The sequence below is a fragment of the Pleurodeles waltl genome, chromosome 2_2 (genome assembly GCF_031143425.1).
Source record: "Pleurodeles waltl isolate 20211129_DDA chromosome 2_2, aPleWal1.hap1.20221129, whole genome shotgun sequence".
NCBI lineage: Eukaryota > Metazoa > Chordata > Amphibia > Caudata > Salamandridae > Pleurodeles > Pleurodeles waltl.
The window spans coordinates 231,916,256-231,930,615 of NC_090439.1; the positions used below are offsets into that span (position 1 = coordinate 231,916,256).

The window sequence follows — 14,360 nt, forward strand, 5'->3', positions numbered from 1 at the left end:
GAAGAGGCTACGCAGTCTAAAGTCAACTTTGCAGGGGGGATTATTAGCTATCTGACTTCAAAGAAATGCTTGAAACTACAAACAATCCAGGACCTGGAAACTTTGATCCTAGGGTTTGAGACATGCTAATCCTGCATCCCCAGATTATTCTGCATACATTTCATCTCCAATTCCAATTGTGCCATCTTCTTCTCAACGAGGCTAAGATGTGTGGTTGTCCTCACAATCCTGGATCTATCAGTGAGGGAACAAAGCTAGCAAGCTATGACACCCTCTCTGCTCCAATATTAGACATCATTCCTGGTCCTTTTTTACTAGATGCTGTGGGTTCCAGGGTCACTGGGGATGAAGCTCTAGCATGTCAATTTGCCCATGTTTATGCAGCCTTTTATGCACCACAAACTCATCTGTATGACACACAGATTATGCGATTTGTGTCAGACCTACCCGTCAGGTTCCTGTCGTTGTCAGATAGGGCAACACTGGACGAGGAACTAACTTCTGAAGCACTAACAGTGTCTCTCAGTGAGTTGCACTCTGGTAAGACACGGTGCCCCTACAGGTTGCCCAGTGAATTCTTTTAATTGTTCATAGGCAAACTTGGGGAGACCCTGATGGCCACCCTCAAGGAGGGGACCTCCGCAGGACAAAAACAATAATGATTCCTAAGTTGGGGAGAATCCCAGACCAGTGCTCCACCTATCAGATGATTTCTCTAATAAATATAGAGGCCAAAATCCTGGCTAAAACTGTGGCTAACTACTTACTTAGGGTCATTCCTTCCTTGGTCCACTGTGACCAGGATGACTTCATGCCTGGAGCCTACTATGCGCTTGCCCCCCTGGCAGACCAGCTGGATGGCTCTGCAGCAATACTGCTGGCAGATATTGAGCAAGTGTTCGACTCAGTGGCCTGAAGTACTTCTTTGTACTCATCCACCAGCTTCATGTTGGGCTCAAGTTTCAGAAATATGTTAAACTCCTCTATACAGACCTCACTGCTCACGTATGAATGGGCACTGCTCATTCTAGGTCCTTCCCCATTGGATGGGGCACGCGTCAGGGGTGTCCACAGTCCCCGCTGCTCTTCACGCTTGCTCTAGAACCCCTGGCTGAGTGGCTTTGTATTGGTTCACAGATCTGAGGATTCTAGTGGAAGGGGAGTCTGATAGATAGGATTGCACTCTATGCTGATGACGCCTTGATCTTCTTGCCTCAGTCGTAGACCTCCGACCTTTGTGTGCTCCAGATCTACCAGATCTTTTTTGAGACCTCCATGAATAGGACCAAATTTATCATCTTCTAAGTCCCCCTACTATCAGGGCTTGGGATGGGCCTCTGGTTTCCAGATTTCCGTGCATAGCTTCAAATATTTGGGATGTTCATTTCACCCCAGACCCTTCCCAAGCATGGGAGATGGATATCTGTCCGCTTGAGGATACACTGGCAGTAGAGTACAGTCTATGTTGTGAAGCTTTCTATGGAATTCTGGCACCCCTCACCAAATGTATCAAATCCACAAATGATGGGGGGATTGCCATTGCCGAAATTGAGTCTTATTAAAGGGCAACCCACCTCATAATTGTCGATAAATGGCTGGGCGATATTCAAGATTACCCCGCTTTTACATCAGAAAAGTGGGCGCTCCATGGTACCCCAATCCTCCACTTATTATACAGGGAAAGACATGGCTTTCGCTCCTCCCAGCAACATGGGTAGTCCTGCAGAGTTGGGGAGAACTTTGGCCAAGATAGGCTGGAAGCGGATGCTTACGGTGCATACCCTATTATGGATGGGTGGCTTGCTACCCCAGGTGGCAGCACTGGAGGGTTTCTCCAAATGGGATACCATAGCCATTTTGATGCTGGGGGATGGTACGTAGGGTGCCACACTAAAATGCTATTCTACCCTTTACGGCCAAATTTGGTTTACGTTGTTGTTAGTTCCATTGCTACCAGCTACTACGCTATGCCTTGACTCCATATATTTGCAAGTTGGAGCCACTACCCCGAATACAACCCCCTTGAGGCCAAGCTACTATCAGGAGAATTAAACACACACAAAATCACCCAGGCCTATTGGTCCCTGATTCACCACAATCCTGATCCATTTGCTGAACTGCATGTGGCCTGGGTATGGGACACCAAGGCATTGACAGATGAATACTAGGCAAAGACAATGGAATCCCAAAGATACTCAGCCATTGTGCCCTGACTGAGACTCACAACATGCCTGATTCATTTGCTGCACTGCATGCAGTCTGGGTATGGGACATTGGGCCGTTGACTGATGAAGATTTTGGAGGAGACTAGTGCATCCCCGAGATACTCAACCATTGCACCCTGACTGAGAGTCACACAGCTGACATACTGTCATCACACATTCTTTACACATCACAAACTCTGGCCTGTGGGGAGGATTGCTTCCCCCTCATGTCTTCACTGTGCCTTCCTGCACACTGTGTGGGAATGTGTGATAATACAATCATACTGGACTAAAATTGTGGACTGCCTGGACTGGGTATTGGGACGTCCCACTCCACCGGATCTTAAGTTGATCCTTCTCCACACATCAGCAAATTTTGAGAACGATCGTTACACAACCACCTTCCTCTGGCTCAGCTTCACTGTAGCTAAGAGAGATATAGCTCACCACTTGAAGGATGTCATACCACCTCAGCTGACAGAATGGATGGGGGGCTGGATTAGTGTCTAGACAGGGAAAATCCAGTATACGAAGCCCGGGAATGTCACCAAAAATATTTGAAAATTTGGCAGTGGTGGGCTCTCTATATAAGGATCTCTATTGCACAACCAAAGCTGCGCGGACCCAGCTTGGATGCAGATATTCAATTGTATGGTGGGCCGAGCCCCTGATGCAGCTATTGGTGATACTCCGGGACTTACCCTTGTCTCTGTTTAGGGGACCTTAATATTGTTGGTTGGTGGGTTGAGACTATGCGATGTGTGTTGTGTCTGTTTTGTGTGCTTACCACATCATGTGATGTTGTAATGTTTTTTGCCTGGTGAAATTATATAACAAACTTAATAAAATGTGTTTAAAAAACATACTATTCCAATGGGTCTAGCAGCTCTAGTTACCGAGCGAATCAGAATTTGTAGCCACACTACTCATAATAAGGCCCTTTATGGTATAGAATGTAAAGATTAGGTAACGACCATGCACACCAGTCATCCGGTGGGTGACAAAACTGGCAAAGTGGAAGAGTTCATGATTACTGACCTGCTATCCATGTTTCTTTTCCTAAACAAATTATATTATAAAGAATGCACGTAATGTTGAGGGATCAGATGATTAGCAAATCTTTCTTGGGCAAAGTTTAGTCATAGAATTTCGAACTGAAAATAAAAAATCCATGATTCTTTAAATTGAGGAAAAATATATGCCCGAATGAACATCAAGGTTGGTTTTATTGGAATTTGAAATTTGGTGCCGGGGTAGGTTTAGAATTGTGTTTTACAGACCAATGAAAAACAAACCTCCAGAGGCAAAATGTTCTGCAGTCCTTACTGATTTGTCCATTGGTATTTTTTTTTAAAGTCTTGACACGTCAAAGAACATATGTCAATTATTCTGGAGTGTCCATTATATCATACCTTAATGATACCAGTCCAGGGGGGAATAAGAACTACTTTAAGGAGACCTGGCGTTTTTTTGTCCCACGAGAATTAGAAGCAGAACATGACGCAAATATATCGAATTTCGATGATACACTTCCACCACTTCCCACCAGTCAAGGATGGAAGAAAGGTGGGAAGTTACTGGCATCCTACAGCAAAGCAAAAATCGAACAACCTAGATTGTTGGTAGTCACTGTGTCTCCAGTGCTTTGTGGTGGTTCCTTGACCATGTTTTGTTGTCCAGTGAAACACACCCAAAAGGAATGAAATGACTGAAATCCTCCTGTTTCTCTCTTTTCTAGCCGTGGAGATTTGGACTTTTTTATTTTGTTTTTGCTCCCGTAAACTCTTCAAATGAAGTGGGAAAAGGCCGCATTTCACTATTTAACCGATCTTTTCACCAAGACATAGGCTCTCATTTCAACCTCGGCGGTCTTTTCTTAAGACCGCCGAGGTTCCGCCAGGCCGAAGGCCGCCAGTGTTGGCGGTCTTCCGCCAATCATATTATGACTGCTGGCGACCCTCTGCCCTTTTTTGGATGGAAAGCCACCAGCAGCCATACTGGCAGTCGGCGGTGTAGTGGAGACTGCTCCACCGTCACTGCCACATCATCAGAACACCGCCCACTGAATTACGTCCCAGTATTCGGCGTGGTGGTTTTCTGGTGACGGGGTGCTGGCGGCGGAGCAGCCCCCATGGATCCCGTTCCCTCCCGGAGGACCACCGAAACAGGTAAGGTGATCGTCCGATAGGGGAGAGGGAGTGTTGTGTGGTGTATGCATGCATGGGGGTGTGCATGTGAGTGTTTAGAGGGGGTGTGAGTGCGTGTATGTATGCAGGAGGTGTAATGTGTGTAGGGGAAATGTTCAGTGTATGTATGTGTGCATGTGTGCATGTATGTGCGTGTGTATGTGTGTGAGTGGTGTGAGCGTGCGTGAGGGGGGTGGGGGGTATGTTTGGGGGGTTTATGTGGGTCAGAGGGTGGGATGGGGGTCCTACCACCTTTGGGGGATAATAGGGGGGTCATGGGTGTTGGGGGTGGATTCAGGGGAGGGGTGAGGGGGAGACCCCAATCAGTGCAGGGAACGAATTCCCTGGCACTGATAGTGCCTCCCGCCATGGATTTCATGGCGGTTCAAAACTCCATGAAATCCATGACGGTATGCAGGGTCATGATACCGCCGGCGGACTAGTGATGTTGGCCGGGCTGGAGACCGTTGTCTCCAGCCTGGCGGTCGTTACTGCCGTGGCGAACAGGTGGTACATTGGCAGTTTTGCATGTGCCAAACCACCAATATCATAATGGGGCGGTAATGACCGCCAGCCTATTTGCAGTCCTACCGCCATCACTGCATCGTCCGCCAGGGTTGTAATGAGGGCCATAATGTTAAAATCACCCATAAAACTGGGATGGTACCTGTGAGTTGACAGCAAACTCTCTCATCCATTGGGCACGTTTGATCAGGTATCGTCCTGAAATTCTATTTCCTGTTGTAGTAGAAATGCACCATCTAACGTCCATTCGTCCCCCCCTGTCTGAAGAATATGTCATCAAACAGTGTACTGTTATCACCCTTGATGACAGCACCTGATTTATATCAGATATTAGTGTGATGCTGTTACATTGGTGGATAAATTGTATTGCTATGTGCAAGATAAAAACTAAATTACAAAATTAAATGTTGTTGCGTAATCCCAAAGAAGGCAAAACACTCCTTATTATTGTACTCTTTGCATAAAAGGACATGGATTGTCAGGGCCGAACTGGCCGTTGCGGGCATCGGGCTCTCCCCTAGAGGCTGGAAGGGTGGGGGCCGTTTTGCAGCAGTGGGGGCCTGATTTGTTATTGGGGGCTGGAATTGCAGCAGTGCTGCAAACTCAGCCCCCAGTAACAAAAGCAGCAGTGCTTCGCACTTACATACCCATCCCGGGCTGCTTTGGGTTTCCCAGTCCGCCCTTAGGATGTGTCTAAAAGGCCACTTCATGGCACTAATGTGTATACTGCTTCTCAGTTTTTATATGCAACTTTCCTGCAGACAATAACACCCCGATTAGAAATTGGGTGGAGCAGTATCCATTGTTGGGTTACCTCTAGATATTCTGGAAAGCCCGGAGCGAGAACACTAGGCACCTCACCTGATGATTTACATGGGCATCCTTTATTGTGTCAATGTTTAATTGGGTAAGTTTGTAAGTTTGTGTCAGTAGACTGGCATTTAATGCTCCTACTCTAAAGTTTTATTGCCTAGGGACACATTTATGGATGTGTTTCCTTGCTTGGAAGTCTAATCTTCGATAGTGAGCCTCATCCCGATGTAAAAGATCAGCAATGCATTGATTTCTTTGGTGATAATTTGTAACCCAACACTCTTTTTTTCTTTTCGCAGAGCAGGATCTCTGCAAACTGTACTGTATTGCAGAGGGATACGATTTCTTCTTTTCACTTTCGAACAAAGTCAAAGATGGAACACCATGTTCTGAAGACAACCATAATGTGTGCATAGATGGGACTTGTGAGGTAATAATGAAAATAAGGTACTTTGTTGCTCATACAATTCAGATTTTATAAGAAATTGTTTTTTGTGTGATACATTTTTTTGTGGTGCATGAGAATTACACTTGTACAGGAATGGTCTGTCCACATGTTACTGTTCCACAACTTGGACTCTACATAAGAAAATTATGCTTCCTGAATGGAATATTGACACTGCAGTGCAATCCAGAAATCATAGTTTTCCTAACATACTGTTCCTGAGGGGAAGGAACTCCACTTGTAGACTTTCCAGTAATTTTAGAATTGTCTTCAGATGTCAAAACATTTCCCATCACCACTTAACTCCAAATCATGCGCCAAGTGGCTTGTGTATTCATTAGGCATTTAAGGTATTTTTTTCACTAACTACTTGCATTCAGTTTATAATTTAGTTTAACTCGTTCCTTAATCTATGACTGTTTTCTTTCTAGAAGTCTCTTAACACCTTTCACGGTGTGATTGTCTGATCTCAATCAAACTAAGGCCCATATTTATACTTTTTTAGCGCCGCATTTGCGTCATGTGGTATGCATGGTTTTGCGTCAGAAAAGGACTCTATGCAGGTTAAAGTCATATTGTTTTTTTACTCTAACCTGCCTAACTTAATTTTTTTGTGCAAAACCCCCTTCTTCCATACCGCCACACCCACCCAACTAACGTAATTTATTTTTGATACTGGCCTACCCTTTGTACCGGCTTGCACCATTCCATAAATATGGTGCTTGGCTGGTGCACAGAAATGGTGCAAGCCGGTGCTAACATTTTTGGGGCAAAACTGCGTTAGTGCAGTTTTGCCCCAAAAAGTATAAATCAGGGCCTAAATGTCAGCTGGAATAAAATGCTTCCACCGATCACTTTTCCACATTATACATACTGATATAGAATGAGTTGAATAGTAACGTTCTTGGACAATGGTACGTTTTTAATGGTAAGGCCAATCATGCTACCAATAGAATTCCCATTCCTAGTACAAACACACATATTTAGTGAAGTGAAGATAAAAGCAGAGAAGTAGTTTAAATGACTTTCTCAGTCTGAACATTACATGTGAAAGGGTGGGGCTCTGACCTTGATACTTTTTAACCCCCCCCTTAATATTCTTCCAGGACGGGCATTTAACCACCTATACCCTTGTACTAGTCGAGGTTCCCCACTAGTCACTCTAGTACATTCCCTCTTCTGGGAAAGAGTTGCCTAAGTATAACATAAGAGTTTAAGAGAAGGAAGAAGGTCCGAGGTTGCCATAGCAGATTCAGTAAGGTTACTTTTGCTGGGTACCATTACATATAACCTTGTGAGTGGAGAAGTACATTGGATGTTTTCATATTTTCCATTTTTCCATAAACAATACTGAAATGACCTCATGAAGGGAGCCAAACGATGTTTTGCAACCCCCGGGCCCTCCGTTAGTTACATTTCCTTTAGCTCCAGATGCCGTTGTCTAGCCTGTGGATCTAAAGAGCATAGAAAGCAGAGAGGAATCTCACTAACCCACCAGTGAGGATAGTGTACAGATTTACCAGTATGGAGAATACCACAGACTCAGTATGGTACTTTTATAGGCCTCATATCCCCATTTTGCTGTAAGAAGTTAAAGACAAACTCAACTATATTGATATTTTACAACTGTTCATGTAACAATAAAGTAGAACATAATAGATTCAATGCAATTGTATTCTACATCCTCTAAACATATTAGTACGAGTAAATATTACAAATGTACTCACATAGAAGTTAACTTACACTTTATTAAAAGCCAGCAAGGGCCTGAATTTGAATTTCTGCCAGTCTGTCAAGTGTACACCATCTACACTCTCATACCTCTCCCTAAGTCAGCTGTGATGATGAGCAGAACCTTCCCTGACCCGTTGGTTCATGTGCGGGGCACTCAAGCAAATACCCTTCTGTCCTCTAGAAAACCGGGTAGTCCTCCTTGAACCACTCATAGTCCTCATCCACTCACAGAAAAGGTATGAACAAACATTCTGTCACAGTAGCCCTGGGTTTCTACCTCACAGTATTTTAATGTATCTGATTAATGACATAAGCCTAGCATGTACAGTATAGTTCTATGAGGTGCCTCCATAAATACAGGTTTAAGAGGAATGTAGGGCTCTGACACTCTGTATCTTTTTTATTATTTCTAATAAACAATATCACTGCCTGAGAGGGTACAGCTAGCATTCTGGGGCTTTGTAAGCAGATCCCTGCTGCCCAGTTTTTATATGGACCTAAGCTGATTGAGTAATCATTCAGAGGGGTCTCACATTCTTGAGGTTGACTGGATTATTTGTGAGCTGAAACCAGAAATTATGGGCCAGATGTACTAAAAATCTGGATTGCGCCTCGCAAATTGTGAGTCAGAGCGACTCACAATTTGCGAGTCGCAATCCAGAATATAGAATGTTGGATATTAATGAGGTGGGTCTCAATTTGCAACCCCCTTGCGAGTGGCGGCACTCACAGGGATGGTGGCCTGCTGGAGACAGCAGACAACCATGTCTGTGACTGCTTTTAAATAAAGCAGTTTTTTTTTGTAATGCAATCCGTTTCCCTTAAAGGAAAACGAGATGCATTACAAAATGAAAAAATGAAACGTTTTCGTTTCATTTTTTCAGAGCAGGCAGTTGTCCATAGGACCACTGCCTGCTCTGAAAAAATGTTTTTCATTCCATTCACAAAGGGGAAGGGGTCCCATGGGACCCCTTCCCTTTTGCGAATGGTTTACCACCAGTGTGACACTGGTGGTAACTGCGATTGCTTTGCGACCGCGTTCGCGGTCACAAAGCAATGCAGCATCGCTCTGCGACTCGCAATTAGGAAGGGGAACACCCCTTCCTAATTGCGACTCGCAGTCCCGTTTTGCCAGGTTACCGACTCGCAAAACAGGGATTGGGCATCGCGATGTGCTTTTTACACATCGCAAACAGAGAAATTCGCTGTTTGCGATGTGCAAAAAGTTTTGTACATCTGGCCCCGAGTTACCGACTTTATAGGGTCGGCTATTTTGCCATTGCTGAAGCAAAGGCTTTTGCTCACTGGGTCTCTCGTGATGACATCTCCCAAAGACACATTCTTCAATCAGTGAAGAAGGGGACGTCCTGAGCATATATGATCAAACGCCCTTGAATAGTGAGGCTTTCACTTATTTTCACAGAGACCTGGTACGCTGCTGATAAACACTGATTTGGACAGGGTGTAAATTCCAGGATATATTTTAGCACAGTGATAGTAACTAACAACACTGCCATGCTGTGAGTATGAGATTACGTCTAGGAAGGTAAACTGGAATGTCAAAGTGAATGAAAGAATGCGTGATATCATGTGTTAGAAAATATATAAGAAACAGTTTTGGATAGAAAGCTTTCTAAGAGGGTAAAAAAAACTGAGAAAATGTGACCGCCTTACGGCTTATGTTAAATCCCCTTATGCTAAGTAGAATGTAATAATTTCTCACCTGTTTCTCTCTAACAAGGTCGGCACTTCGGTATGTAACTCTGTTTCAATGAGCAAGCACAAGCGCTATAATTAGTTATTTGTCACAGGACGTTGTGACTCTCAGTGGTGAAGAAAATTGCTTTGCGAGATGCAGATCTCCAAATTCTAACTGATGACTTGTCTAATAATTCTCTTCATGCCTAGGAATGAGAAAGTAAATGAAAAATATGCAATATATTGGTGGGTTTCTCTAAAATCAGACAGTGCTGTTCATGTGTGTCAAAGTTCAGCTGTAAAAACTGGACTAACTAAAAGATCCATGTTATTCCTACTGATGTCTATTATGCAAAAATGAATTGAGGATGGAGAAATTCTTCAGGTTGTATATAAATGTTCATGTTATTTAAAATGTATGTATTACACATGCTACACGCCTACTCTCAACACAAAGGATGTGGATGTAATATTTCGTAAGGATTAGTGAACGGCTGGGAAACCTCTCTCCTTGGGTCAATTATTAAGTGAAGTCGAGGTAGGAGCAAAATGTGAAAATAACGAAGTATTTACCTACTGGGGCCCTGATTTATACTTTTTGACGCAATCCTGTGTTAGTGAAGGTTTGCGTCGAAAAGTATACTGCCGGTCATATTTAAACTATGACGCTAGCCGTAAGGCCCAGTTAGCATCAATATAAGTGACGCTAACCGGGTGGGGCAGGCGTAGGGGAAACTGGAGGTTGTGCGTGAAAGAATGGCGCTAGTCAGGTTAGACAATTTTTTTTTACTGTAACCTGATTAGCGTCATTATTTCCACACACAACCCCCATGGACATGACTCCTGTCTAAGTAAAGACAGAAGTCATGCCCCCCTGGTCATGGGCATTGGGCACAGTGCCATGTAGGGGAGTCCAAGTTAGGCCTCCCTATGGCACTTTGTGAAAAAAAAAATACTTACCTGGACTTACCTGGGGTGGGCCCCCCATCCTTAGGTGTTCTCCAGGTGTGAATGCGGGTGGGTGGGGGTGTCCCTGGGGGCAGGGATGGGAACCTGTGGGCTATTTCCATGGTCTCTGACCATGGAAAAAGGCCCACAGGTCCTCCAATGCCTGTCCATACCCAGTTGTTAAATATTGGTCCTAAACAGGCTTAGCGCCATTATTTAAGGTCCTCCTCCTCCCTTGCGTGATTTTTGCATGTTAGGATAAATAAGGCGCTAGGGCCTTTGAGTCATTTTTTGCCCGGGAACGCCTACCTTGCATGTCATTGACGCAAGGTAGTTTTCCACAGGAAAAAAATTACTTTAACTCCAATATAAATATGGAGTTAAGTTTGCGCTGGATTTGCATAAAAAAAAAATTAGCGTAATTCCGGCTCAAACACAGTATAAATATGCCCCTTGATTCTTCATGGGGCACTTCAGTCCTTGTACAGGCCACTTAAGCTCATGCAGCTGGGAATCAGGAACCTTCTATTACCTCACAGCTTGATGTAAAAAAGGTCAAGGGTGGACATTCTACATTATCGTGACAGATGTCTCAAGTAATTCTTGACTTGTGAGTGTACTGCCGGCTAAAGTATTTGTAGTAGGGCTGCATATGCATATATAGAAACATAGGCCCTGATTTAAGAGAAGTGGTGGTGCACTTAGTCCAGCATCACTTTTCTTGCACCCCTTAGCGCCCCCCCTAACGCCATCATGTGTGCCATTATGTGTGCCACCATGCGGGTAGTCAGGGGAAGTATCGTCAAAAATGTTTGCACTAGTTTGGAGCTTTGCAGGATTAGTGTAAAAAATGTTGACGCTAATCCTGCAAAGCCAATTGAGGCCCATTGAAAACAATGATGTGCCTCCTTTTAACACCTGCTCTGAGCAGGCGCTATGAGTGCTGAAAAAATGGTGTAAAGAAATCTTTGAGATTACTTTGCGCCATTTTTTTGCCCCCCCTAATGGGGGAACGCCCCATTTTCATACATTGCGCCTGGCACAGGCATAATGTACTCCAAAGGGTTACAAAGTGCGCAATTCATGCATTGCGTCACTTTGTACATTTGGCGCAGCAATTTTAACCTCGCTGGGCCGCAGTAGCATAAAAAATTACACTAATGTAGCGGAAGGAGACACTAGGGGCTCTTAAATCAGTCCCAGAGTTCTTTCCTAACAGTCAGGGCCTGATTTATGAAAAGTTAGCGCCGCCTTTATGTCATTTTGTGATGCAAAAGCGGCGCAATCTTACAAAATATAATGAAAGAGGATCTCGTTTGCCCAGTGAGATCTCTGCCAAAGCCTGTTGCAAGAGCAATGCTATAGCACTTTAATGTCTTTGGTCACTCTCACCCTTAAGCATGCTTTGTTTTGCAGTTATGTGTTGAGATGTGCTGACGGCCATTCTTTATTCTTCTAATACACAAAAACATTCATTTTACTTTTTCCCTATACTTGAAAAGTGTCTTATTCTACAGGTTGAACCATATATAAATGCATACTTATCATTTTTACAGGTGGTTGGATGTGATCGTATACTTGGATCCATTGCTGTATTTGATTCATGCGGGGTGTGCAAAGGCAATAACTCTACATGCAGGATGTACAAGAGCCAATATACCAAACAACACTATTCAAACCGTGAGTAGCATAATGCATATTGTGGAACATCTTTACTGTGAGGTGTTTTTATCATTAAAAGAGTAATCATGAAACTGAAAAAGATATCTCTTGTAAGTAGAGGTAGTCCGAAGGCTAAGAACTGGAAACTGTGCAAGATCGCATTTATCTAGCACTCTGTAGTGCTTAGTTTGAGCCTGTGGTTGCAGGTGGGGCTCACCAGCATTCATTTTTGGGGACTGGTAGTTATTTTTCCTCTAAAAACTTTGATAGATAGTTGAAAAACTGTGACAAAGAGAGAAAGCAGAAGGACCATGTAAGTGTTTGAAAAAAGCAGGGAGTGTCAGGTGATGGATTAAAGAGGATAAGGTGGAATCAAGACTAAGCAGTCTTGGTAATCAGCATTCCAATGATCGATGGCGAGTGCCCCGGGTTTCTGAAAAAAACTTTGGCCCCATCACTAATTCTTGTACAAATTACACACTGCTGTTATGCAACATCACACCAAGTCAGAGATGTCTGTTTCTGGGCTGAAAATTGGCAGAACTTCCTTTTGGTGACATATTTGAAAGCTAGAATGTTTCAAAACCTTGGACTTAGAATCTTACTAATTGACCACAGATCTTGGCTAGTGTGCTGTTGCTGGTGACCTATGTAAGGGGTTGGGGTGTAACACATGCTATGGATTTCAGCGAGCACTGTTAAATCTGGCATTGTTTGGCATGGTTTCCCCTGAATTTTTGCATTCTGACCTGTTTTGACGGTGCTGAACATCGTTTTTGCTGGCTTTAGGGCTCTGTGCACTTTTTCACTGCTGACCAGTGCTAAAGTGCATGTGCTATGTGTCTAAAACATGGTAACATTGCCTTCTCCATGACTGGCATATTTGATTTACTGATAAGTTCCCAGTAAAGTGCACTAGGTGTGCCCAGGGTCCGGAAATCAAATACTACTAGTGGGCCCACAGCATCAATTGTGCCACCCACTACAGTAGCCTCTCAAACATGTCACAGGAGTGCTAATGCAGAGCCTATGTGCCATTTTAAATTGCCATCTTGACCTGGCAAGTATACCCACATGAACAGCCCAAACCTTCCTTTTTATTACATATAAGTCACCCCTAAGGTAGGCCCTAGTTGGCCCCAAGGGCAGGGTGCAGAGTATTTAAAAAGCTGAGCATGTGCTTTCAAGTTTCACATGTCCAGATAGTGGAAAAAACTCTTAAATTCGTTTTTCACTAAAGCAAGGGCTATCTCTCCTATAGGTTAATATGGGGTTGCCTCAAAACATCTTTTAACTGTAATTTCCAATTGGGAGCATATTGAAATATGGAGTTTGGTGTCTCTGGATTTACAATTTTAAAATACATCTTTTGGTGAAGGTGTTTTTTTAAATTGCAGGTCTGAAAATGCCACTTTTAGAAAGTTGGTATATTCTTACTTTAAACATTCTGTGCCTTAGCCTGTCTCTGAAGATACGTTTGGGTTTAGGTGACAGCTACACTTGTGCATTCTCTCCAGACAGCTACAAACAGGAAGGGCTGGGTGTGACAGGAGATACATCTGCATTTATTTGCGAACTGACAGTTGTTCTGGGCAGGGAGAGGGAGTGGTACATCACACTTACATCTGAATAGATTGTGTCCTGTCATCAAACAAAGGGCTGATTACCCTCTACTGGTAGTATGGAGCCAGGGCGGGGTTGAAAGGGATCTTTGTGCACTTCAGAAAATTCTTTTGAAGTTGCCCCTATGTAAAAGGCCTTTTTAAGTATAAGTACTGGGCCCCTGAAACCACATTCTCAGAACACTTCTTGACTCAGAAATTCTACTGGGAAGAAGGACTCCTGTACTGTCAGGAGGGATTGTCACTTTGCTGTTTGTTCTGCTGCTTTTGGCCTAGTAGTGAGAGGAATGGGTCTAACTCTCTACATCCTGAAATCTAAAGTTTCTCCAAGGGCCCAACTGAGCTTGCCTCCTGTTTCTGAAGTCTCAGGGAAAACAAAGACTTCACCTGCATCTTGTTAGCAGCACCTGAGCGCCTCTGCTGTGAGTTCTGCTCTTCCAAGTTGTGCCAAATCGAGTCCTGGGCCCTTGGAGGTCAGTGTGATGCTGCAACACAAGAACTGAGCCATCAACACCAGCACTTC

At 43.9% G+C, this 14,360-nt stretch overlaps 1 protein-coding gene across 1 annotated transcript in view; it reads left to right on the forward strand.

The window, feature by feature from the left end:
* ADAMTS16 (ADAM metallopeptidase with thrombospondin type 1 motif 16) overlaps nt 1–14,360 on the forward strand; it is a 757,015-nt gene that overhangs the window by 446,598 nt on the left and 296,057 nt on the right. Inside the window, exons 14-15 of the mRNA XM_069219698.1 lie at nt 6,028–6,158; nt 12,110–12,233. Of these exons, the coding sequence (XP_069075799.1) occupies nt 6,028–6,158; nt 12,110–12,233 (255 nt within the window). The remainder of the gene's footprint in view (nt 1–6,027; nt 6,159–12,109; nt 12,234–14,360) is intronic.